Genomic DNA, 22,275 nt, shown 5'->3' with positions numbered 1-22,275 from the left:
AGACGCTTGTCCCTAGTTTCTTCCCACTCCCTTTCAGTGGCTTTGGGGCGCTGTTAGGCCCAGGCCTTGTCCTGCTGCTGTGGGAATGCCCAGCGGTAGCTCTCCCTAAGAGCCTGAAGTGGCTTGCTGTGATGGGTCTCTCCTGGGGGAGCCAGCAGGTGGAAGGAGGCCTGGGAGCTGGGGCTGGGGCTTGACAGGGAAGGGAGACTGAGACGGGTGCTGGAGGACCCTAGGCTAAGGGAAGCGGGCACTCTGGGATGGCTCCCCAGCCATGGGGGTCTCTGGGAAAGGCTGGGAAGGGAGGCACACCCATTCTCCTGGGGAACTCATTATTTGCTCTCCTGCGTGGGGCAGTGTTTGCCATCATGAGATGTGGGCGCCCCGGGCACAGCTTGTTTGCCTTCCCAATGGCATGTTCCTGGGAGTCTCATCAAACCTAGAGGGGGTCCTGGGGATCTGTGGTAGGCTCTGGGGTTGTTAGTCTGCAGCTGGCAGCAAACAGCCTTGTTAAGCCGCTGAACACAAAGGGGTGTCAGTATAGCAGGGAGAAGGGACCCTGTTCAGGTGGGACGGAGTCAGGCCTGGTTGTTGGTTCATCCCCTGAGCATCTGAATGGCCTCTGGGCCCATTTCCCTTCTCCATGTGATTTCAGGGCCACTTGGGTTATAGGTAGCTGCCAGCCCCTAGGTTCTAGCCCAGCCTCTGCCCCAGCTGCCTGCCTGCCTGGAGCTTTCTCAGCTCAGCCTCCCCATCAGAAAAGGCAGGATAATGCTATGGATGGGAGTGAGTTGTGGGAGGGTTCCCAGAGGGTTCCCGGTCCCTTTTTGAATCTTGCTAAGTTCTTAGCCTCAGTGTCTTCCTGAGGCAGTGAGCTCCACAAGCTAAGTACATCCTGTGTAACAAAGTACTTCTTTTGGTGGATTTTGAGTTCACCCTCTTTTTATTTCATGTACTGTACCATCACTCTTGTGTTATAAGGCAGGGAAAAAGGTTGCTCCCGATCTTCCTTCTCTGCGTACATACGTTCTCTCATAGTGCAGAACCCCGTAGCATCACATCACAATGAACAGTAAACACAACACACAAGAATTGCAATGCTCCTCCACGGTTTGCCTTGAGAAGTGCACCATACTTGCTGGTCATTTCTTGCTTCGCAGTTTGGTCTTTATGTTGGCTATTACTAAGTTCTGATTGGATCCTGTGTTGGCCTTCTTGAAGGATCTGCTCCCCCATCACACCAGAATGCCTCCTCTTCGAGATCATGATGAAGTCAATATGGTTCTGAGTCCACAAATCTGGTGATGTCCAAGTCCACTGCCTTGGTGGTTTTTGCTTGAACAAGGTATTTGTTAATACTAAATAATTTCCAGTCGCAAATTGCATGAGTCACAGTCCTCTGCTGTTTTTCTTGCCATACCCGAACTTCCCATCCCAGCTGAACCATTCTGGTAACTCTCGGGGCCAATGCATACCATCCAGTCCCCTTGTGTGAACTCCTAACTCCTTCTTGATGTCACCCTAGAGTTTCTCAGCTTGTTCATCATCGCAGTCAATCGTCGGGGCGCAGCACTGGAAACAGTTACATGATAAGGCTGCCAGTCAGAGTCCTCAGCCTGCTGCTGACCCGTTTGTAGACCATGTAGGGGCTGATCTACTTTCTGAACAGCACAACCCCATGCTGCCTGAGCCTGTCATCACCACTCAGACCAGCATGTCTCCTTCCACACGAATCATCCCAGCCCACCTGGACTCACACCGACGGCTCATGTCCCACTCATGCAAAGAGACCTCATTGTGTGTTAGCTGGAAGTAACTTGCTTTCGTGGTATGAATGTTCCATATGCCAATGGAAAAGACTTGCTTGGCTAATTTAATTCTGTACCAATCATTATTCTGTAGACTTTGGTCATGTCCCCTCTTAATTCGTTTCCTGTCTAAGGTCATCATCCCAGGCTTTTCAGTCTCTCTTTGGGTTTTCCCATGTCCCTGATCATTCTTGTTGGCCTTCTTTGAACCCCCTCTTGTTCTGCGTGATCTGGAGTGAGATGGGCTGACCAGTCCTGCACACGCTATCCAGATGAGACGACACCAAAGTGTTAATAGATTCTTTGTATTGTTCTCCAGCCCATTCCTGATGCATCCTAACATCTGGTTTGCTTCCTTGACCACAGCTGCACCTTGAGACACGGTCTCACAGAGCTGTCTGCACTGGTGTGCCGTCCCTTTCCTGAGTTCTTGCAGAACCCTGGAAGTTGGGCAAGGAGTTTGTGTCCCCTCTAACGAGCATTACTCTGTATTTATCAACACCGAAGTTCATCTGCTGGTGTGTTGCCCATTCACTCCCCTTGTTTCTGTCTCTCTGAAGCTCCTCACAGCCCTCTCTGGTCAAATAATTGGTGTCAAGTATCAGGGGGTAGCCGTGTTAGTCTGTATCCACAAAAACAACAAGGAGTCCGGTGGCACCTTAAAGACTAACAGATTTATTTGGGCATAAGCTTTCGTGGGCTAGAACCTACTTCATCGGATGCATGGAGTGAAAATATTATTTAGAGTGAAAATTTTCACTCTAAATAATTGGTGTCATCTGCAGATTTTGTTACCTTTCTGCATCACCCCCTTTCCAGATCACTGGTAAATACAGTCAGCAACATGGGCCCTTGAGGCCCCCACTCTTACCTTTTTGCCATGATGCAAATTGACCATTTCATCCTGCCCTTTACTTTCTGCCCCCTACCCAGGTTTTGACCCATGACAATACTGTTAGGAGCTGGGGGAAGCGTTGTTATGGGTTGAGTTAAAACCCCATTGAGGTTGATAGATGCGAACACACCCTTCAGTGAACATCACTATAAGCATAAGCCCCACCTGGGACAACAGGAGAATGTATGTGAACCTGCCCAGGGGCTTTTCCTGAGTATTGTTTTGGATAGGTGTGTGGGTGGGAAGGTAGAATAGAACAGAGGGAAAAAACCAAACAGTAACAACTGGGAAAGACTGAGCTGAGAGGCAGCCTGGTGAAAACACCAGGGCTGATCCTTCAAGACACCTCGGGGTCAACAAGAATGTGGACAAAGGTGATCCAGTGGATATAGCATATTTAGATTTTCAGAGAGCCTTTAACAAGCCTTTAACAAGGTCCCTCACCAAAGGATCGTCTCTGGAGCTTTTAAAAAAAATTGGTGTTAAATTAGCTATCCTCCAGTCAATTGGTACTAAGTCTGATTTAAGTGATAGGTTATATACCACAGTGAGTAGCTCTGCAATTTCATATATGAGTTCCTTCAGAACTCTTGGGTGGTGCCACTTGGTCCTGATGACTTATTACTGTTTAATTTATCAATTTGTTCCAAAACCTCCTCTATTGACACCTCAATCTGGGACAGTTCCTCAGATTTGTCACCTAAAAAGAATGTGTGGAGTGTGGGGACCTCCCCCATGTCCTCTGCAGTGAAGACCGATGGTGTTGTGAGGGGACACCACATTCCAGGATGGCAGCGTTTATGATTTTCCAGTCACATGCTCTCCTGATACTGGTATCCTCTTTCTGGGACGTCATTAATTGCTCTGGGTCCATTCCTGCAAACCCGCCCCCCTCCCCCCCACAGTTTCCAGTGGATGAACCAGGGACATGGGCACTTCTGCAAATTAGAGGAAGGGAGGCAAACCCATTCTCCTGGGGAACTCATTTGCTCTCCTGCGTGGGACAGTGTTTGCCATCAGCCTCCCACCAAGGCCATCGAGACCCTGCTTAGGGCCTGGCCTGTATGTGAGTGTGAAATCACAGCACTGCAGTTTCTCCAACCGCCTGGCACGCTGTCCCTCTGGATTGCTGGCTCTAAAGCACCGTCTGTTAGTCTATAAGGTGCCACAAGACTCTTTGCCGCTATTGCAGGGAGGCAGGCTCTGTCCTGGCAATAAACGTCAATACTTTGCCTCTCACCCCATAACAACTTAGCTTCATGTGCTGGCCCTTGTCAAAGGCCTTTTGACCATCCAGTCAGAGTTTAAGGCCAGAAGGGACCACCCGGCCATGCAGTCTGACCTCCTGTATAGCACAGGCCATGAACACCATCCCGCCTCCACACACTAACCCAGCAACCCAAGTTCGACCAAAGGACTGCAGCCCACGGGAGACGAGGCTGTTACATGCCACTGGGAGAGACTAGGAGGGAGTGAGGGGCACCAGTGCCTGCAGCCCCCACCATGACAAGGGAATAGGGTGAGAGACACCCAGACAATCCTGGCAAGTGACCTGCACCCACACACTGTAGAGAAAGGCAAAAAAAACCCAGGGTCTCTGCCAATCTGACATGGGGAAGAATTCCTTCCCAACCCTGCATAGGGGTAGCTCAGGGATTTGAGCATTGGCCTGCTAAACCCAGGGTTGTGAGTTCAATCCTTGAGGGGGCCGTTTATGGATCTGGGGCAAAAATTGGGGATTGGTCCTGCTTTGAGCAGGGGGTTGGACTAGATGACCTCCTGAGGTCCCTTCCAACCCTGATATTCTATGATTCTATGAACACTGCTCTGAAGAGAAACCAGAGTATAATTAAAGATTGTAGCTGTGATGTGTCATTCCTGTATACGGCGATCAGCTAGACCCTGCGCGTGTGAACAAGAACCAGCCAGCCCAGCACCTGAGAGAGAGAACTCTGAGCCCTGACTCACCCTGCCCAGTGCCCCATCTCCAGCCACAGCCATCCCTGATGCTTCAGAGGATGGAGATAAAAAAACAAAACAAACCCCGAATACAGCGGGGAGCAAAAAATCCATTCCTGACCCCTGCAGGGTTGAAGCCGGTTAAAACCCTGAAGCATGAGCTTTAGGAATATAACACAAACTGGCCTGCTCAGCCCTGCCCCCTACCATCACAAACAACGCCATCAGTAATCACAGTCCGAAACGTGTCCAGCTCGCTCTTCAAACTAGTTATGCTGTGTGCCCTGAGGACTCCTGCTCACCCCTCTGATGGTTAGAAACCTTCTAATTTCCAGCTGGAATTTGTTCCTGGCCAGTTTAGCCCCATTTGTTCTTGTGCCAGCATTGTCCTTTAGCATCAATAGCTCTTCCCCTCCCTGGGGTGTGCCCCCGGCTGGTTTATGGTGTGCAGTGAGATCCCCCCCAGCCTTCTTTCTGCTGGCCTGAACAAGCCAGGTTCTGCCTTCTCCTCTCATAAGATAGGCCCTCCTGGGCGGCGGATGTAATAGGCCTGGGGAGCTAAGCCTCCCAAAACCCAGGCCCAACCTCTGCCCCAAGGCCCCTCCCTCGGTCTGCCTCGCCCCTGAAGCTGGCAGGGGCTCGACTTGGGTGCAGGGCTCAGGATAGGTGGTGGTCCACGGCAGCTCGAGCCAGCGCGACTTGACCCATCTGGCAGCCAGTGGCAGCTCAGGCCAGCCAGCGTCCGGGGCGGCTCGGGCTGCCCAGTGGCTTGGGCTGGCTGGCGGCTCAGGGTCCAGTGGGGCTTGGGCCACAGTGCGGATCTCAGGCTACTCTGGCTTCAGCAGGTGGAGTGGGGGGGGAGGGGGGAGGGGAGCTTGGGCGGGTAGGGGGAACTGTAGTCCCTGCATTCCCCTGATCATCCTAGCAGCTCTTCTGTGCACCTGTTTCAGTGTAAGTTCATCTTTCTTGAACATGGGTGTCCAGAACTGTACCCAGGATTCCAGACGAGGACTTCCCAGTGCCTTGTACAATGGCGTTAATACTTCCCTAGCTCTTCTGGAAATGCCTCTGCTGATACAGCCTAGGATCGCATTTTCCTCTTTCACAGACACATCACACTGGTGACTCGTAGTCATCCTATGATGGACCCACACACCCAGGTCTCTCTCCTTCCTGTCGCTTCTTCTTTAGCCGCTACTTTATTGTCATGTGTAAATAATTTGAAGAGATCAGAGAGACACCTTTCCTTCGCAGAATCCATGGTGGTTAGACCCTTTCAGACCTGGACCTTCCAGGCACTTTGTGATTCTGTTTTCAATTATTGTTTCAACCCAATTTACCTGGTAGAAATTCCCTGGGTTACGCCTAAAGCCTCTTTTAGCATCATGGTGATGGTCTCTCAGCCACTGGTTAGCTGGCTATGGCCTAGTCAGTGGCCATTGGTGCCTTTCCTGTGCCAGTCAAAGGGGCAGCAGGAGACATGTCTCTCCCTCGGCATTAGGCCCAGAGCTCTGTGCACTGCCTCCAGCCATGCTCTGTGCTGGGGATGTGACAAAGCGGGACTGTTCTTAATGTTTCCTCTGACTATTGTGGGGGTGCCTCAGTTTCCCCTATGCATTTCTTAAGTCTCTAGGTGGTGGGATAAGGGGGTGTAATTGTTGCAGAGTAAAGGGCCAGTGTACAGGCCGACACGCTGTTTCCTGGCAACTGATGGCCTGGGCCCTTCCCCCCTGCAAGGTGATAGCTAAAGGTGTTGGAGAACAAAGGAATCAGATACCCTCCTGGCCCGGGAAAGGGACAAAGCCCAGAGGAGGAGGGGCTGGAGAGAGTTTCAGTTTGGGGCTGGCTGGGGACATGGAGTGAAGTGCAGACGTGGTTGTCTGGCTCACTGCCCCCCAAAATGGACCCGGCTGAGGGGTCCTGTTCTTTGTACCTACAAGCTCTGTTTTAGACCATGTTCCTGTCGTCAAATAAACCTTCTGTTTTACTGGCTGGCTGAGAGTTGCGTCTGATTGCGAAGTTGGGATGCAGGACCTTCTGGCTTCCCCAGGACCCCGCCTGAGCGGAGTCACTGTGGGAAGTGCACGGAGGGGCAGAGGAGGCTGAATGCTCTGAGGTCAGACCCAGGAAGGTGGAAGCTGTGTGAGCTTTGTGTCCTGAAGACAGGCTGCTCACAGAAAGGCGACTGCCCCAGAGTCCTGACTGGCTTCGTAGGGAGCAGTTCCAGAGCATCGCCCGGGGACTCCGTGACAACTGGTGGGAGCAGTGGGATGTACTACACCCCGTGGATGGCGCTTCCTGCAGTAAGTGACTGGGGAGCAGTAAAATGAAGTGGGATTGACGAGGACCAGGCATGCTAAAGGCTCAGAGAGGAGCAGTTTTGGGGGGCAGTTAACCCCTGGGAGTGTGTGACCAGCGAGAAGGACTGTGCAGAAATGGGGTCCCCCTGGGGACTGCGGTGAGCAGTCTCAGGGGCGGAGGAGCCTGTGGCTTGGCCCCGGGAGAGAGAAGGACTTTTGCAGTAACAGGGTTCCCCTGGGGATTGCAGCGAGCAGTCCCAGGGGCGGAGGAGTCTGCAGCTCGACCCTGGCAAAGAGGGGGGTCCTCGAGAAGGGCTGGCACACGAGGGGTTCTCCCTGGAAACCATGGGGAGCTGAGAGCACACAGGCCTGTGAGTCCACCACAACCTGGAAAGAGAGGAGTGATGGCCTGTCACCGTCTCGTTAAAAAGGACATTGTAACCCTGTGCAAAAAGAGAGGGTTGAGCATTGGAAAGTTCACCAAAGCACAGTTAATCGTGCAGCTGGAGGAGGATGACCGCTCTAAGGAACAGATTCCTGACCCAAATCGGGCTATAGCCGGATCTGGGAGCAGCTGGAGTGGTAGCCAGGCATCGCCAAGACTCCTGTCCCCAACCAGACGAGGGTCTTCACGATCGGGTGCCCCATCAGGGGATCAGAGATGGACGGGATTGGAGCTGAGTCCAAGAGAGCAAGAGGACTGTGAGAGACAGCAAGAGTCCATCGTGCAGCTGGAGGAGGATGACCACTCTAAGGAACAGATTCCTGACCCAAATGGGGCTATAGCAGGTTCTGGGAGCTTCTGGAGTGGTAGCCGGCATCCCCAAGACTCCTGTCCCCAACCAGACGAGGGTCTTCACGATTGGGTGCCCCATCAGGGGATCGGAGACGGACGGGATTGGAGCTGAGTCCGAGAGAGCAAGAGGTCTGTGAGAGACAGCATAGAATCACAGAATCATAGAATATCAGGGTTGGAAGGGACCTCAGGTCATCTAGTCCAACCCCCTGCTCAAAGCAGGACCGATCCCCAATTAAATCATCCCAGCCAGGGCTTTGTCAAGCCTGACCTTAAAAACTTCCAAGGAAGGAGATTCCACCACCTCCCTAGGTAACGCATTCCAGTGTTTCACCACCCTCTTAGTGAAAAAGTTTTTCCTAATATCCAACCTAAACCTCCCCCACTGCAACTTGAGACCATTACTCCTTGTCCTGTCATCTGCTACCACTGAGAACAGTCTAGATCCATCCTCTTTGGAACCCCCTTTCAGGTAGTTGAAAGCAGCTATCAAATCCCCCCTCATTCTTCTCTTCCGCAGACTAAACAATCCCAGTTCCCTCAGCCTCTCCTCATAAGTCATGTGTTCCAGTCCCCTAATCATTTTTGTTGCCCTCCGCTGGACTCTTTCCAATTTTTCCACATCCTTCTTGTAGTGTTGGGCCCAAAACTGGACACAGTACTCCCGATGAGGCCTCACCAATGTTGAATAGAGGGGAACGATCACGTCCCTCGATCTGCTGGCAATGCCCCTACGTATACATCCCAAAATGCCATTGGCCTTCTTGGCAACAAGGGCACACTGCTGACTCATATCCAGCTTCTTGTCCACTGTCACCCCTAGGTCCTTCTCTGCTGCCGAGCCATTCAGTCCCTAGTCTGTAGCGGTGCATGGGATTCTTCCATCCTAAGTGCAGGACTCTGCACTTGTCCTTGTTGAACCTCATCAGATTTCTTTTGGCCCAATCCTCCAATTTGTCTAGGTCCCTCTGTATCCTATCCCTAACCCTCCAGCGTATCTACCTCTCCTCCCAGTTTAGTGTCATCTGCAAACTTGCTGAGGGTGCAATCCACACCATCCTCCACATCATTTATGAAGATATTGAACAAAACTGGCCCCAGGACCGACACTTGGGGCACTCCACTTGATACCGGCTGCTGGCTAGACATGGAGCCATTGATCACTACCCGTTGAGCCCGACAATCTAGCCAACTTTCTATCCACCTTATAGTTCATTCATCCAGCCCATACTTCTTTAACTTGCTGGCAAGAATACTGTGGGAGACTGTGTCAAAAGCTTTGCTAAAGTCAAGGAACAACACATCCACTGCTTTCCCTTCATCCACAGAGCCAGTTATCTCGTCACAGAAGGCAATTAGATTAGTCAGGCATGACTTGCCCTTGGTGAATCCATGCTGACTGTTCGTGATCACTTTCCTCTCCTCTAAGTGCTTCAGAATTGATTCCTTGAGGACCTGCTCCATGATTTTTCCAGGGACTGAGGTGAGGCTGACTGGCCTGTAGTTCCCAGGATCCTCCTTCTTCCCTTTTTTAAAGATGGGCACTACATTCGCCTTTTTCCAGTCATCTGGGACTTCCCCCGATCGCCACGAGTTTTCAAAGATAATGGCCAATGGCTCTGCAATCACATTGCAAGAGTCCGAGAAAGAGCTGCAGAAGCAGCGGCAGCATGAACTGGCGGTGGGGGAGCGGAGAGGCCTAGGGAACCTCCCTGGGGTGAGCGGGGATAGACCCCGAGGGGCCAGTTCTGTAGGGAACCTCGAGACTAAATTGCTGCCCCTGGTTAAGGAGGGAGGGGATGTGGATGCCCACCTCACTGCCTTGGAGGAGGCTGGCGATTTGAACCAGGGGGACCCTGCGGAAAAGCCCCGTGTCTAGCTCACTTGCTGGGTCCCAAGGCCATAGACTCCGTCAGCCAGATGCGTGGGGAGGTGGACAGGTCCCTCTCCTGACCCAAACCTATGTGTCTGCTTGGAGTCTCCTGGGCTCAGGCGCCTCGGACCTCCAGTGGGAGCGGAAGGGGATGGTCAATGGGGAGACATTCCTGGGGTGGCGAGATCCTGGGACAAAGAGATCTGTTGTCAGGCCCTGGGTGGTGCAGCCTCCCCAGATGCTGAGGGGATGGGTGAGCTGGGTGAGGGTCCCAGGGATGAAGACCCTCACCCTGCCTATGGCCCAGATCCCTGTCCCTACCCAGGAGGGTGGGGCTGGCTGGTTGTTGGGGTTCTCCAGGATATCAGCTGCGAGACCCTTTTGTGGGGTGACTGTGTCTCTTTGGGACAGGATCCAGGCCCTGCTCCTGTAACGGCCAAGGGTTTGAATTTGAATCCAGGAAACCAATCGGCGGAGAGGGAAATGGTCAGTGAAACTGCAGATGACCTGGTTGGCAGCGGGCAAGAGCTGCTAGGCTTAGGCTACCTGCCTGCCTGTAACCAGACCCCTGGGGTTGGGTGGGACAGAGAGATGCTCCCCGCCCCCTTGCACACCGGAAAGGGGGCTCAGGCTGGCTCTGATGCAGTGAGGAAAGCAGCGAGCTCGCTGCCTACCCCCACTGGGACAGCAAGGGCAGCGCTGAGCACAGTGGGAGCTGAGACCCCAGCTGAGTGGGGGGAGACACAGGCAGGGCAGGGCATTTGTGGGGAGTGGCAAGGTGCTTGGTAAGAAAAGTCTGGATGAGCCTAGGCAGCCTTGTGAGCTGATGGCTGTGTCTAGTCAGCAGAGTGGGAAGGCGAGGAGAGTGGAAGATGAGTGTCCCTGGACCTTACCTGTTAGCTGGGTGGAGAATTGTGACAGTGAAGGAAACGTGCCTGTGTCTGTCGGGGGTATTGACTTGCCTCTGGAGGGAGCTACCCCGGTCTCCAAGCAGTTGTCTGTGACCAGCCCTGTGTGCTGGCAGAAGGGGAATGAGATCCCAAGCTAGGTGTCTGGTAAAGGAGAAAGTGTGTCCGGCTCTTCTTGTCTGTGGAGCAGACAGAAGGGGCCTTTCAGCCTGTGATGGTTGAGGGTCGTGCAGTTGTCTCAGAGTTGGTTCTGGATTCAGCTAAAGCCCAGGAAGGGAATGGTCCTAAGTTTGTGTCTGCTCGGGAGAATGGCCCTGTAACTAGGTCGCATCCAGTTCGTGTCTATGTAAAATCCCAGAGACCAGACAATTCTGGTGCTTGTATTTTGCCTGTTGCTAGTGTGTTGTTGGGAAAGGGTGTCGCAACTCTGTCTAATCAGGATGAGATCCTAGCCAGGGCACAAGGAGAGCAGAAAGGTGATGTGATTGTGTTACCTACTGAGGGTGTGGAAACCTGTAGCAAGAAGGAAAAGATTCCTGAACTTGTGTGTGGCGAAGGGAAGGAGAATGCTTCCAACCTTTTATCTAGGGAGTCTGTAAGTTTGCCTGAAAGGGGATTGTGTAGGAATCCGCCTGATGGGCCAGAGGTGATTCTGGATGTAAGTGAGACCCAGAAAGAGTCTGTTGTTGCTCAGGAAAGTATTCCTCTACAGCAAGCCCTAGGTGAAGAGGGTAAGGGCAGAATTTCTGTGAAGGGTGAATTGTTGCATAGAAAAGCCCCTAGGGAAAGGAATCGTCATGGAGTCTTTGCAAGCAGTTTACTGCAACTGAAGGGTGTGAAAGTGATTTAATCAAGAAAGTTTCAGTTCCTAACAGCCAGAAATTTTCTCTTGTGAATGGATCCACTGACTTTCCTGTGGAAAGATCCAGTGTGGATAGCTTTGAGAAGGTCTCAGATGGAGTGAAAGCTGTTAAGAAAGTTAAACAGTCCTATAACCAAGTGGCTGTGTTTGGCCAGCTTGTTGGGGAGACAAGGTTGCTGAGAAAGGGATATCTCCATGCTAGTTCTGTAAGTGAACAGCATGTGGCCCAGGTCAAGATGGGGGCTCTTAACCAAGAGAGCCCGAATTGCAGCCCTCCAGACTGGAGCGCTGGGAGAAGAGCCGATCCCAGTTTGACCCCTGGGGGTTTTGGGGTGGCAAAAGGGCACGGGCTGCATAAACCTGTCCACATGCAGCATGTGAGTGCTATCGACCACCCACGACCTAAGGGAGGGCGTGAAACTGGAAGGGCGTAAAACTGGAAGGGCCTGGTGTAACTCCCACCGAGGAATGGGAGAGATGCTGGGGCATCCATGGGAACGTTGGTGGGTTCGAACTTCCCCAGGTCACCGGCTAAAGTGACCCCACTCAGTTCGGTCTTGAAGGGGGGAGAGATGTGATGAAGCAGGACTGTTCTTAATGTTTCCTCTGAATAGTGTGGGGGTGCCTCGGTTTCCCCTATGCAGTTCTTAAGTCTCTAGCTGGTGGGAGAAGGATGTATGATCATTGCAGAGCCCTAGAGGGCAGGTGTGTGCAGGGGTCTGGACACAGAGAATGGCCAACACCCTGTTTCCTGGCAACTGATGGCCTGGGCCCTTCCCTCCTGCAAGGTGAGAGCTAAAGGGTTGGAGAACAAAGGAATCAGGTGAGAAGGTTTCAGTTTGGGGCTGGCTGGGGACGTGGAGTGAAGTGCAGACGGGCTTGTCTGGCTCACTGCCCCCCAAAATGGACCCAGCTGAGGGGTCCTGTTCTCTGCACCTACAAGCTCTGTGTTAGACCATGTTCCTGTCGTCTAATAAACCTTCTGTTTTGCTGGCTGAGAGTCGCGTCTGACTGCAAAGTTGGGATGCAGGACCCTCTGGCTTCCCCAGGACCTGGCCTGGGCGGACTCGCTGTGGGAAGCGCACGGAGGGGCAGAGGATGCTGAATGCTCCGAGGTCAGACCCAGGAAGGTGGAAGCCGGGTGAGCTGTGGGTCCTGAAGACAGGCTGCTCACAGAGAGGAGACTTCCCCAGAGTCCTGCCTGGCTTCGTAGGGAGCAGTTCCAGAGCATCGCCTGGGGACTCCGTGACAGGGCTCTTCATCCATGTTCCTGGTGTGTCTCCCGCCGGACGGGGAAAAGGCAGTGATTCTCCCAGCACAGCGCCGTGGGCTGGGGTGGAGCCTGGAGGGCTCAATGCCAGCTGCTCAGAGCTAACCACAGGGCTGGCCAGGGCTTGTTTTATTAACCAAACCCCATCAGAGCATTCTCTGTGTTCTGGCTGTGATAGCATCTTCCAGCAAGCTCTTCCCGCCGACTGCAACAACCGCTCAGGAGCTAGCAGTGAGCTGCCCTGGGGGTGTACACTGGACGGCTGGGATTAATTCTGCTGCGGTTTGGATTGCCTGCCAACTTCTCTCCCTTCTGGGACGTTGCCAGTGCGTGTAACTGCTGCCCTGCGTCCCACACCCTCTACATCACACCTAGGGGGGCTTGCTCTTCCTGCGGCTCCCCGGGAGTGGCTCCTCTCTTCTTGGCAGGCACCCTGCACTGTTGGGAGCCAGTCCCCCTGGGCCCTAGATGGCTGTGTCTCTCCTGCAGCGAGTGCAGGGGCAGAGATACCCAGCAGGGCTGCAAGCGACCCAAGGGATCAGGACTATGGAGAGGGGGTTAACTCATTCATAGAATCATAGGGACCTCAGAAGGTCATCTAGTCCAACCCCCTGCTCAAAGCAGGACCAATCCCCAATTTTTGGCCCAGATCCCTAAATGGCCCCCTCAAGGATTGAACTCACAACCCTGGGTTTATCAGGCCAATGCTCAAATCACTGAGCTATCCAGTGCTTTTGATTTCCTATTGGCCAGGAGCCAGGAGGGGGAGTGTGCATGATGGGGGAGCTACTCTGATCCCAGCCTCTGCGCCCCAGCACCCAGTGGGGCTTGGCAGTTTTCATCTCCAGTCAGAAGGCTGGAGACAAATGTATTCAGGAATGTGAAGGGGTGGGGGTGAGGGGGGGCGTCAGCCATAGAGCCCAAATCCGCAGAGGGGGCAGCAGGGCAAGTCCCTTCCACCACACACTGCACCTGCATAGCGTGCCCACCTGTGTCCTGGAGGGACCCTTCCGAGGGGGGAGTGAGGCGCTCAGTCTCCGCGGCCCGCTCCGTCCAACGCTGCTGAGACTGCTGCCAGGGTCCCCTCTCCCAACTGGGCTGTGGCCGCCCACTCATTTTACCCAGGCTGTGCAGCCTCAGGATTGGCAGCTTAGACTGGGCTGAGCACGGGGCTGGGAGCCAGGACCTTCCATTGTTATCCTGCCCTCACCACCGACCTGTCTGAGCTCCTTCCCCCTTCCCGTGAGCCCTGGGACTCACATCTGTCATGTGTCCTCTCCTCTTCCCACTCCTCTGTTGCTTTGGCCAAGCGCCTTCCCCTTAATGTGCCTCACTTTCCCCCACCTGTAAAATGGGACTAACCTGCCCCAGCTCCCAGTAGTATAAGGGCTGTGGCGCTCGAAGGCCAGAACTCCACAGCATGCCATTACCAAACAGCCAGCCGGTGGGAACTGCACTAGAGCGATGGATTCAGGAACCATTACAGGGCAGCATCCTGGGTGTGCACCCTCTAACCTCAACCCCCAGCCTGGCCCCTAGACCCCACTGCTCCAGCCCATCTCCAGCCACCCGAACCCTCAATCCCCAATGTGTGCCCAGCATGTACCTCCTAGTGTGTCTGCAGCCATCCTTGGCTCTCCAGCCTGCCTTGCTGGGAGCAGGGCCATGACAGGTGACTGCGCTGGGGATTGCAGTGTTCCCAGTCCCTTAGCAAAGGCTTTTCTCCAGCTGCTGGATTCCAGCCCCTGGGATCGGCCCTTCCCTTACCCAGGACTCATTGCTGTGCCAGGCCCAGCCCGAGAGCTGGCTGCTGAGTGGATCAGGGACCAGGGTTCAGGCTCAGGTCGGGACCCCTGCCTAGAGCAGATGCACAGGGCAGTACTGCTCTCCTGGCATTACCACCTGTCATGGAGTCCCCGGACGATGCTCTGCAACTACTCCCCATGAAGCCAGGCAGGACTCTGGGGCAGTCGCCTTTCTGTGAGCAGCCTGTCTTCAGGACCCACAGCTCACACAGCTTCCACCTTCCTGGGTCTGACCTCGGAGCATTCAGCATCCTCTGCCCCTCCGTGCGCTTCCCGTGGCGAGTCTGCTCAGGCCGGGTCCTGGGGAAGCCAGAGGGTCCTGCCCCCCAACTCCGCCGTCAGATGTGACTCTTAGCCAGCCAGTAAAACAGAAGGTTTATTAGATGACAGGAACATGGTCTAACACAGAGCTTGTAGGTGCAGAGAACCGGACCCCTCTGCTGGGTCCATTTTGGGGCCAGTGAGTCAGAGAACCACGTCTGCACTTCAGTCCATGTCCCCAGCCAGCCCCAAACTTAAACCCTTTCCAGCCCCTCCTCCACTAGGCTTTGTCCCTTTCCCGGGCCAGGAGGTCACCTGATTCCTTTGTTCTCCAACCCCTTTAGCTCTCACCTTGTAGAGGGGAAGGGACCAGGCCATCAGCTGCCAGGAAACAGGGTGTCGGCCATTCTCTGTGTCCAGACCCCTGCACACACCTGCCCTCTAGGGCTCTGCAATGATCATACACCCTTACCCCACCGCCTAGATACTTAAGAACTGCATAGGGGAGACTGAGGCACCCCCACACTATTCAGAGGAAACGTTAAGAACAGTCCCGCTTCGTCACATCTTCGAGACCGAACTGAGTGGGGTCACTTTAGCCGGTGACCTGGGGAAGTTCGAACCCACCAGCGTTCCCATGGATGCCCCAGCATCTCTCCCATTCCTCGGTGGGAGTTACACCAGGCCCTTCCAGTTTTACGCCCTTCCAGTTTCACGCCCTCCCTTAGGTCGTGGGTGGTCGATAGCACTCACATGCCGCATATGGAAAGGTAATGTGGCCCGTACCCTTTTGCCACCCCAAAACCCCTGGGGGTCAAACTGGGATCGGGTCTTCTCCCAGCGCTCCAGTCTGGAGGGCTGCAATTCGGGCTCTCTTGGTTAAGAGCCCCCATCTTGACCTGGGCCACATGCTGTTCACTTACAGAACTAGCATGGAGATATCCCTTTCTCAGCAACCTTGTCTCCCCAACAAGCTGGCCAAACACAGCCACTTGGTTATAGGACTGTTTAACTTTCTTAACAGCTTTCACTTCATCTGAGACCTTCTCAAAGCTATCCACATTGGATCTTTCAACAGGAAAGTCAGTGGATCCATTCACAAGAGAAAATTTCTGGCTGTTAGGAACTGAAACTTTCTTGATTAAATCACTTTCACACCCTTCAGTTGCAGTAAACTGCTTGCAAAGACTCCATGAGGATTCCTTTCCCTAGGGCTTTTCTATGCAACAATTCACCCTTCACAGAAATTCTGCCCTTACCCTCTTCACCTAGGGCTTGCTCTAGGGGAACACTTTCCTGAGCAACAACAGACTCTTTCTGGGTCTCACTTACATCCAGAATCACCTCTGACCCATCCGGCGGATTCCTACACAATCACCTTTCAAGCAAACTTACAGACTCCCTAGATAAAAGGTTGGAAGCATTCTCCTTCCCTTTGAAGACTCCAAGCAGACACATAGGTTGGGGTCAGGAGTGGGAGCCTGTCCACCTCCCCACCCATCTGGCTGACGGAGTCTATGGCCTTGGGACCCAGCAAGGGAGCCAGACACCGGGGCTTTTCCGCAGGGTCCCCCTGGTTCAAATCGCCAGCCTCCTCCAAGGCAGTGAGGTGGGCATCCACATCCCCCCCCCTCCTTAACCTGGGGCAGCAATTTAGTCTCGAGGTTCCCTATGGAACTGGCCCCTCGGGGTCTATCCCCGCTCACCCCAGGGAGGTTCCCTAGGCCTCTCCACTCCACCACCGCCAGTTCATGCTGCCGCTGCTTCTGCAGCTCTTTCTCGGGCTCTCACTGTCTCTCACAGTCCTCTTGCTCTCTCGGACTCAGCTCCAATCCCATCCGTCTCCGAGATCGTGAAGACCCCCATCTGGTCGGGGACAGGAGTCTTGGGGATGCCTGGCTACCACTCCAGCTGCTTCCAGATCCTGCTATAGCCCCATTTGGGGTCAGGAATCTGTCCCTTAGAGCGGTCATCCTCCTCCAGCTGCACGATTAACTGTGCTTTGGTGAACTTTCCAATGCTCAACCCTTCCTTTCTGCACAGGGTTACAGTGTCCTTCTTCAGAAGATGGTGACAGGCCATCACTCCACTGTTCCCAAGTTGTTGTGGACTCACAGGCCTGTGTGCTCTCAGCTCCCCACGGTTTCCAGGGAGAACCCCTAGTGTGCCAGCCCTTCTCGAGGTCACCACCTCTTTGCCAGGGTCGAGCCGCAGACTCCTCCGCCCCGGGACTGCTCGCTGCAATCCCCAGGGGAACACTGTTACTGCCAAAGTCCTTCTCTCTGCCAGGGCCAAGCCGCAGGCTCCTCCGCCCCCGAGACTGCTCGCCGCAGTCTGCAGGGGGACCCCATTACTGCACAGTCCTTCTCGCTGGTCACACACTCCCAGGGGTTAACCCCCCCCCCACAAACTGCTCCTCTCTGAGCCTTCAGCAGCTCTGGTCCTCTTCAATCCCGCTTCATTTTACTGCTCCCCCGTCATTTACTGCAGGAAGCGCCATCCACAGGGTGCAGTAGATCCCACCTCTGCCACCAGTTATTGCGGAGTCCCCGGGCAATGCTCTGGACCTGCTCCCCATGAAGCCAGTCAGGACTCTGGGGAAGTCTCCTCTCTGTGAGCAGCCTGTCTGCAGGACACACAGCTCGCCCGGCTTCCACCTTCCTGGGTCTGACCTCGGAGCATTCAGCATCCTCTGCCCTTCCGTGCGCTTCCCTCAGCGAGTCCGCCCAGGCGGGGTCCTGGGGGGGCCAGAGGGTCCTGCCCCCCAACTCCGCAGTCAGACGTGCCTCTCAGCCAGCCAGCAAAACAGAGGTTTATTAGACGACAGGAACATGGTCTAACACAGAGCTTGTAGGTGCAGAGAACAGGACCCCTCAGCTGGGTCCATTTTGGGGGCCAGTGAGCCAGACAACCCTGTCTGCCCTTCACTCCATGTCTCCAGCCAGCCCCAAACTGAAACTCCCTCCAGCCCCTCCTCCTCTGGGCTTTGTCCCTTTCCCGGGCCAGGAGGTCACCTGATTCCTTTGTTCTCCAACCCTTTAGCTCTCACCTTGCAGGGGGGAAGGGCCAGGCCATCAGTTGCCAGGCCATTCTCTGTGTCCAGACCCCTGCACACACCTGCCCTCTAGGGCTCTGCAACGATCATACACCCCCATCCCACCCCCTAGATACTTAAGAGCTGCATATGGGAAACTGAGGCACCCCCACACTATTCAGAGGAAACATTAAGAACAGTCCTGCTTCGTCACACCACCTCAGGGCAGGTGCCTCTGCCCTGCTCGGTACAGAGCTCTTCCTTTCCCTCTCCCTAGGAACCGGGCCGTGTGGCTTCAGGCCTGCCTAGAGCAGTGCCCAGCTTGTGGGGAGTGGCCGTGGAACACCCTCCCTCACCTGGGCCCTGAGCCTGAGGAATCTGCCAGGGCGCCCCAAGCCCTGGGAATCTGTTAGCGAGGCCCAGCCCCCGTCAGCGTTTGTGGCAGTGTGTAGGGAGCCAGCAAATGTGTGTGCACTGTGCGAGAGGACTGCAAATCTGTCAGCGTGCTGCACTCGGACTGGTAGCTCTTCGGCACCCCAGGATCCAGGATCCCGGGGCAAACGGAGGAGGCCATGAGTGACTTGGAGCTTGGCACTGTCTCTCCCAGCCCTATGGGAGTTTGTCTGCCAAGCCCAGCTCCCAGTCTGGGGCAGCTCAGTGTGCATGGCTTGCCTTTCTCAAGAGACGCCCCAGGCTGCAGTGGTGTCGCTCAGGCCTAGGGAGTAGCATCAAAGCCGGGTTAGGCCAGCGCTGGACTATGGGGATACTCTGTGTGGCTTGAGGTGAATCAGCAGAGCTGGATGGGGATCACCGGACTGGAATGACAGGGTGGGCTGCCAGACTAGGCTGAGGGGCAGCGTCAGAGCTGTGTTTTGGGACACCAGGGCTGGAATTTCAGGGGGGCTGTAGCCTTGCATTCATGACCAGTGAAAATCCACTAACTACACCTTTAGCAAAAGGCAGAGCCCCCCCCCCCCCCAGATGTGTATGTGCCTCGCCCCTCACGGTAACTCACACTCAGCCCCCCCTTGTGTTTGGCCTCATAACACAGTTGCTTTGAACGTGTCAAGGGTTTGCAGCCCCAGAAACGGTTGGTTTTATTTTTAGCTGCTTTCCTGGCAGCAGCTCTGCTCATACCTTTAAGGCAGCGAGATGTACCGATAACACAGGAAACCAGAAACCTTTGCATAGTGCTGCGAACACTTCCCTTCCCGCCCTGCCCCCTAGCCAGTGCGTGCCCATTTCCAGGGGTCACCACCAGCCTGTTGGCATCCTGAGGCCTCCAGGCGGCACTAGTCCTAGGTGCCGCGTGACATGGCCGCTGGAGTTGGAGACTATGAGTGAGAGCAGTTGTCCCCCATTAGCCCAGCCCAGGGAAGGCACGCTGGAGACCTCATTCCCTGGCGCACAGGAGGACCTGGAGCCCTTGCTCTGATCCGGTGGGGAAGGGCGCATGTCCTGGGAGAGAGACAGTCAGAATTCTCAGGCAGGCATGGGAGGCCAAAGGCACTGGAGACAGTGGGGTAGCCGAGGGCTGGCACAGTGAACTGTGACTCCAGGGTAGACGCTCCCAGAAGCAGAGGGTTCCAGGAGGCCAGTGCAGTGGTATTGCCCAGCTGGCCTTTCTGCTCTGAACTGTGTCCCTTGGGATCTGGCTCAGCTCCTTGTGTGCTGACGTGCGCTCTCTGTGTTCTGTACAGGCAAAGAAGAGAAGGAAGAAGCTAACTACGACTCGCTGAAAATGGAGGCAAGTATGTGCCACGGTCGCCGCCCTGGGGATTCCACTGCCTTGCCAGCTGTTGCTGATGCGTTAGTCCCTGGAACCCCAGCTAAACCGCAGAGCTAAGTGCAGGCTGGGAGCCTTGACTCCTGCCCTCTCGAAGCAAGAGCACAGGCAGAATCAAGTGGCCACTGGGCCACATGGCTAAGTTCCTGTCAGGCTGCAGCCTGGCGTCTGGGGCGGGCATGTCCAACCCCCTGGGCAATCGGAGAGGGGTTCAAGAAGCTGCTGCATGGAGCATGAGAGGCTGGCTAGGTACAATGCAGCAGATGGACGGTCTCACCAGGGCCTGGGTCAGCACATGGGGGCCTGGGCTAAGTTGTACCCTGGACACTAGAGCCCCTTATCTACACAGAAGGCACCAGGCACTAGAGCACTCTAGAGACCCCGGGGTCTCATTCCAGAGCCCATCAGCTCCAGAGTGAGACCCCGATCCCAGAGCCTGTGCTGCATATCGGGACACGATTGCTGGAGCTGTCCCAGGCCCGTATTGCAGATGCGTGTGCACAGATCAGACACACACAGTGGTGTCTATGGTGGGATCTGGCTAATGTAGGGTTAGCTCTGGCTCTGGGTATCCAGTAGGTCTCACTGCTAACCATCTCTGTCTCCGTAATGCACTCCTGTAGGAGGCTGGCAGAGAAATTCTGATTGAAAAGGCCTGACTGCCAGTTCCGCTCTGGGCTCTGGGGTGAGCGCTGCAGTCCAACGTCGGTGGCTGGTGCTTCCCAGGTTAATTCCTGCAGCTCGGCCCTGCTCGGCTTCCAGGCACTGCGTTGCTAGAACCCATCCTGGGAGAGGCCAACGCTCTAGGCTAATTTTTCTCTGGAGGGAAAAGTGGGAGCTGCAGAAACCTCCTCCATCCCAGTGGGGGGACTGAGGGGACGCAGGAGTCCTGGCACCCTGCTCTGGCCCCAGAGCTAGCATGCCTTTGACATGGTGTAGCCACAGGTAAAACCTGGCCTGGATTTGTGAGCCTCACGCTCTGGCAGTGACATGGCCCTGCCCTGAGCACTGGCACTGGGAGTCAGGAGCTGGGGATCTGTTCCCTGCTCTGCTCCTGACATAGCCTGCGGTGGGTGAGTCCCTTCCCTGCTGTGTCCCTTGGTCGTCCACCCCCTGTTCCATGGGTCTCTCTCCGCCCTCACTGCCTTGTTTCCCCAGCGAGCCCCAGGCCCCCCATGTTCAGAGCTGTGAGCAGAGAAGCCAGCCCCTTTCAGCCTGTCTCTCTCCTCTCTCACTGCCTGCGAGCAGGGATCCCGAGGCCGCCTGCGTGGTGGGCTGGGCTGGGAGTCAAGCCTGCGTCAGAGGCCCATGCAGCGGCTCACCTTCCAGGCCGGGGACCCGTATTACATCAGCAAGAGGAAGCGAGACGAGTGGCTGGCCAGATGGAAAAGGGAGGTAAGGACACAGATTCTGCCTTGCCTGGATGCAGGCCGGTTCACCCTGCAAGGGGTACGTTCTGCCAGCCGTAGATAGCTGACACAGTACGCTTCATCTCCATGGGGATTCAGCCCGGCCTCAGATTTCTCCCTCCCACTCACCTGCCCCCACGCTGTTTGATCCCCCACTCTTACGGCGGCTTTCTCATGTTGGTGGCAACTCCGCTGAAGCTGACACCTCTCCCCTCCCCTTGGCTCCCCATCACAGACGCAGGTTTCAGAGGAGCACGTGGCCCTCCAGAGCAGGGAGAGCCTTCCAGTCGAGCTGTGCTGCTGGCCTGTTCGACGGGGTAGGCGAGGAAATGGTTGGATGAGGCCTTTGTGTTTGAACCAGTCTCTTTAGATGGAGGGGCAGCAAATGGTTCTAGTAACAAATCGGTGACCATCCGTTGATCACTGTACCTCCTGGGGACAGCAGAACGCAGACTCTGTGCTTCAAAAGCACAGGGCCCACCCGCTTGAACTAAAGGAGACTCTGTTAGCGGTGAGCAGTGCAGGGCCTTTAGCACACAGTTGGGCTGTTCGTAGCCAGGCTAGCCAGCTCCTGACAGCACCGTTAATTGTGAACACGCACGTGCTTTGCAGCCCTGTCTGGGGGAGTCTGTAGCTGAGAGCAGAGCCCGCGTGACCAGTGGGGAGCTCAGGGAGGTGTGGTGCACACTCAGGAGGTCAGGCCAGGATGTGGGTTACAGCAGGAAGGATCTGCCTCCTTTCTAGTCTCATTCTCTCTCTCTCCAAAGCCCCCCACCCCCTCTCTCGCCTCACCATTGTGACCAGCAGGGGCTTCTGGGAACTCTGGGGGGTAGCAGAGCCAAACACCTGGCAGCATTCTTTGAAATGGTCCCCGTTCTGGGAACCATATCTCCATGGAAATGTTTCTGTTAGGCCTTCAAGTAAGTCTGCCCGGGGCAAGGGTAGGAGCAAAGGTAGAGAACATGGCTGGGTTCTCCAGGGCGAGCCAGCACGGGCAGTCGTGCAGGAAGGTAACTGACTGGTTACCATTCGTTTTTCATTTTTTTGTTCTGTTTTATTCAACATTGGGCCAGGTTCCCTGCTGTCCTTGCCGAGGCGCAGGGCTGGCTCGAGGGAGCTCGCTCCTGATTTACAGCAGTGAAATGAGAGCAGAGCCTGGGCCATTGTCTCTATGCCAGTGACCACACCAATTATGGAAACCAAGATTTCAGCTAAATGACTGTAACCTTGCCCCACTGAGGCCGTTTTCACTCACTGTGGTCAGTGAGACTAGAGCGGTCAGTGTAATTTCCTGTTTCTAGTCAGTTTCAGG

At 55.0% G+C, this 22,275-nt stretch overlaps 1 protein-coding gene and 1 long non-coding RNA gene across 6 annotated transcripts in view; one reads left to right on the top strand and one right to left on the bottom strand.

The window, feature by feature from the left end:
* DNMT3A (DNA methyltransferase 3 alpha) overlaps window positions 1-22,275 on the top strand; it is a 231,598-nt gene that overhangs the window by 92,127 nt on the left and 117,196 nt on the right. For all 5 annotated transcript variants that reach the window (XM_074947296.1, XM_074947295.1, XM_074947294.1 and 2 more), the window contains exons 4-5: window positions 19,469-19,515; window positions 20,803-20,949. In XM_074947296.1, the coding sequence (XP_074803397.1) occupies window positions 19,469-19,515; window positions 20,803-20,949 (194 nt within the window). The remainder of the gene's footprint in view (window positions 1-19,468; window positions 19,516-20,802; window positions 20,950-22,275) is intronic.
* Window positions 19,000-22,275, bottom strand: part of LOC141984332 (uncharacterized) — a 43,082-nt gene continuing 39,806 nt past the window's right edge. The window contains exon 3 of the long non-coding RNA XR_012638716.1: window positions 19,000-19,460. This is a non-coding gene — a long non-coding RNA (uncharacterized LOC141984332). The remainder of the gene's footprint in view (window positions 19,461-22,275) is intronic.

This window comes from Natator depressus, chromosome 3, assembly GCF_965152275.1.
Source record: "Natator depressus isolate rNatDep1 chromosome 3, rNatDep2.hap1, whole genome shotgun sequence".
NCBI lineage: Eukaryota > Metazoa > Chordata > Testudines > Cheloniidae > Natator > Natator depressus.
The sequence above is the reverse complement of the archived record's forward strand: the minus strand, read 5'-3'. Positions and strand labels throughout refer to the sequence as shown.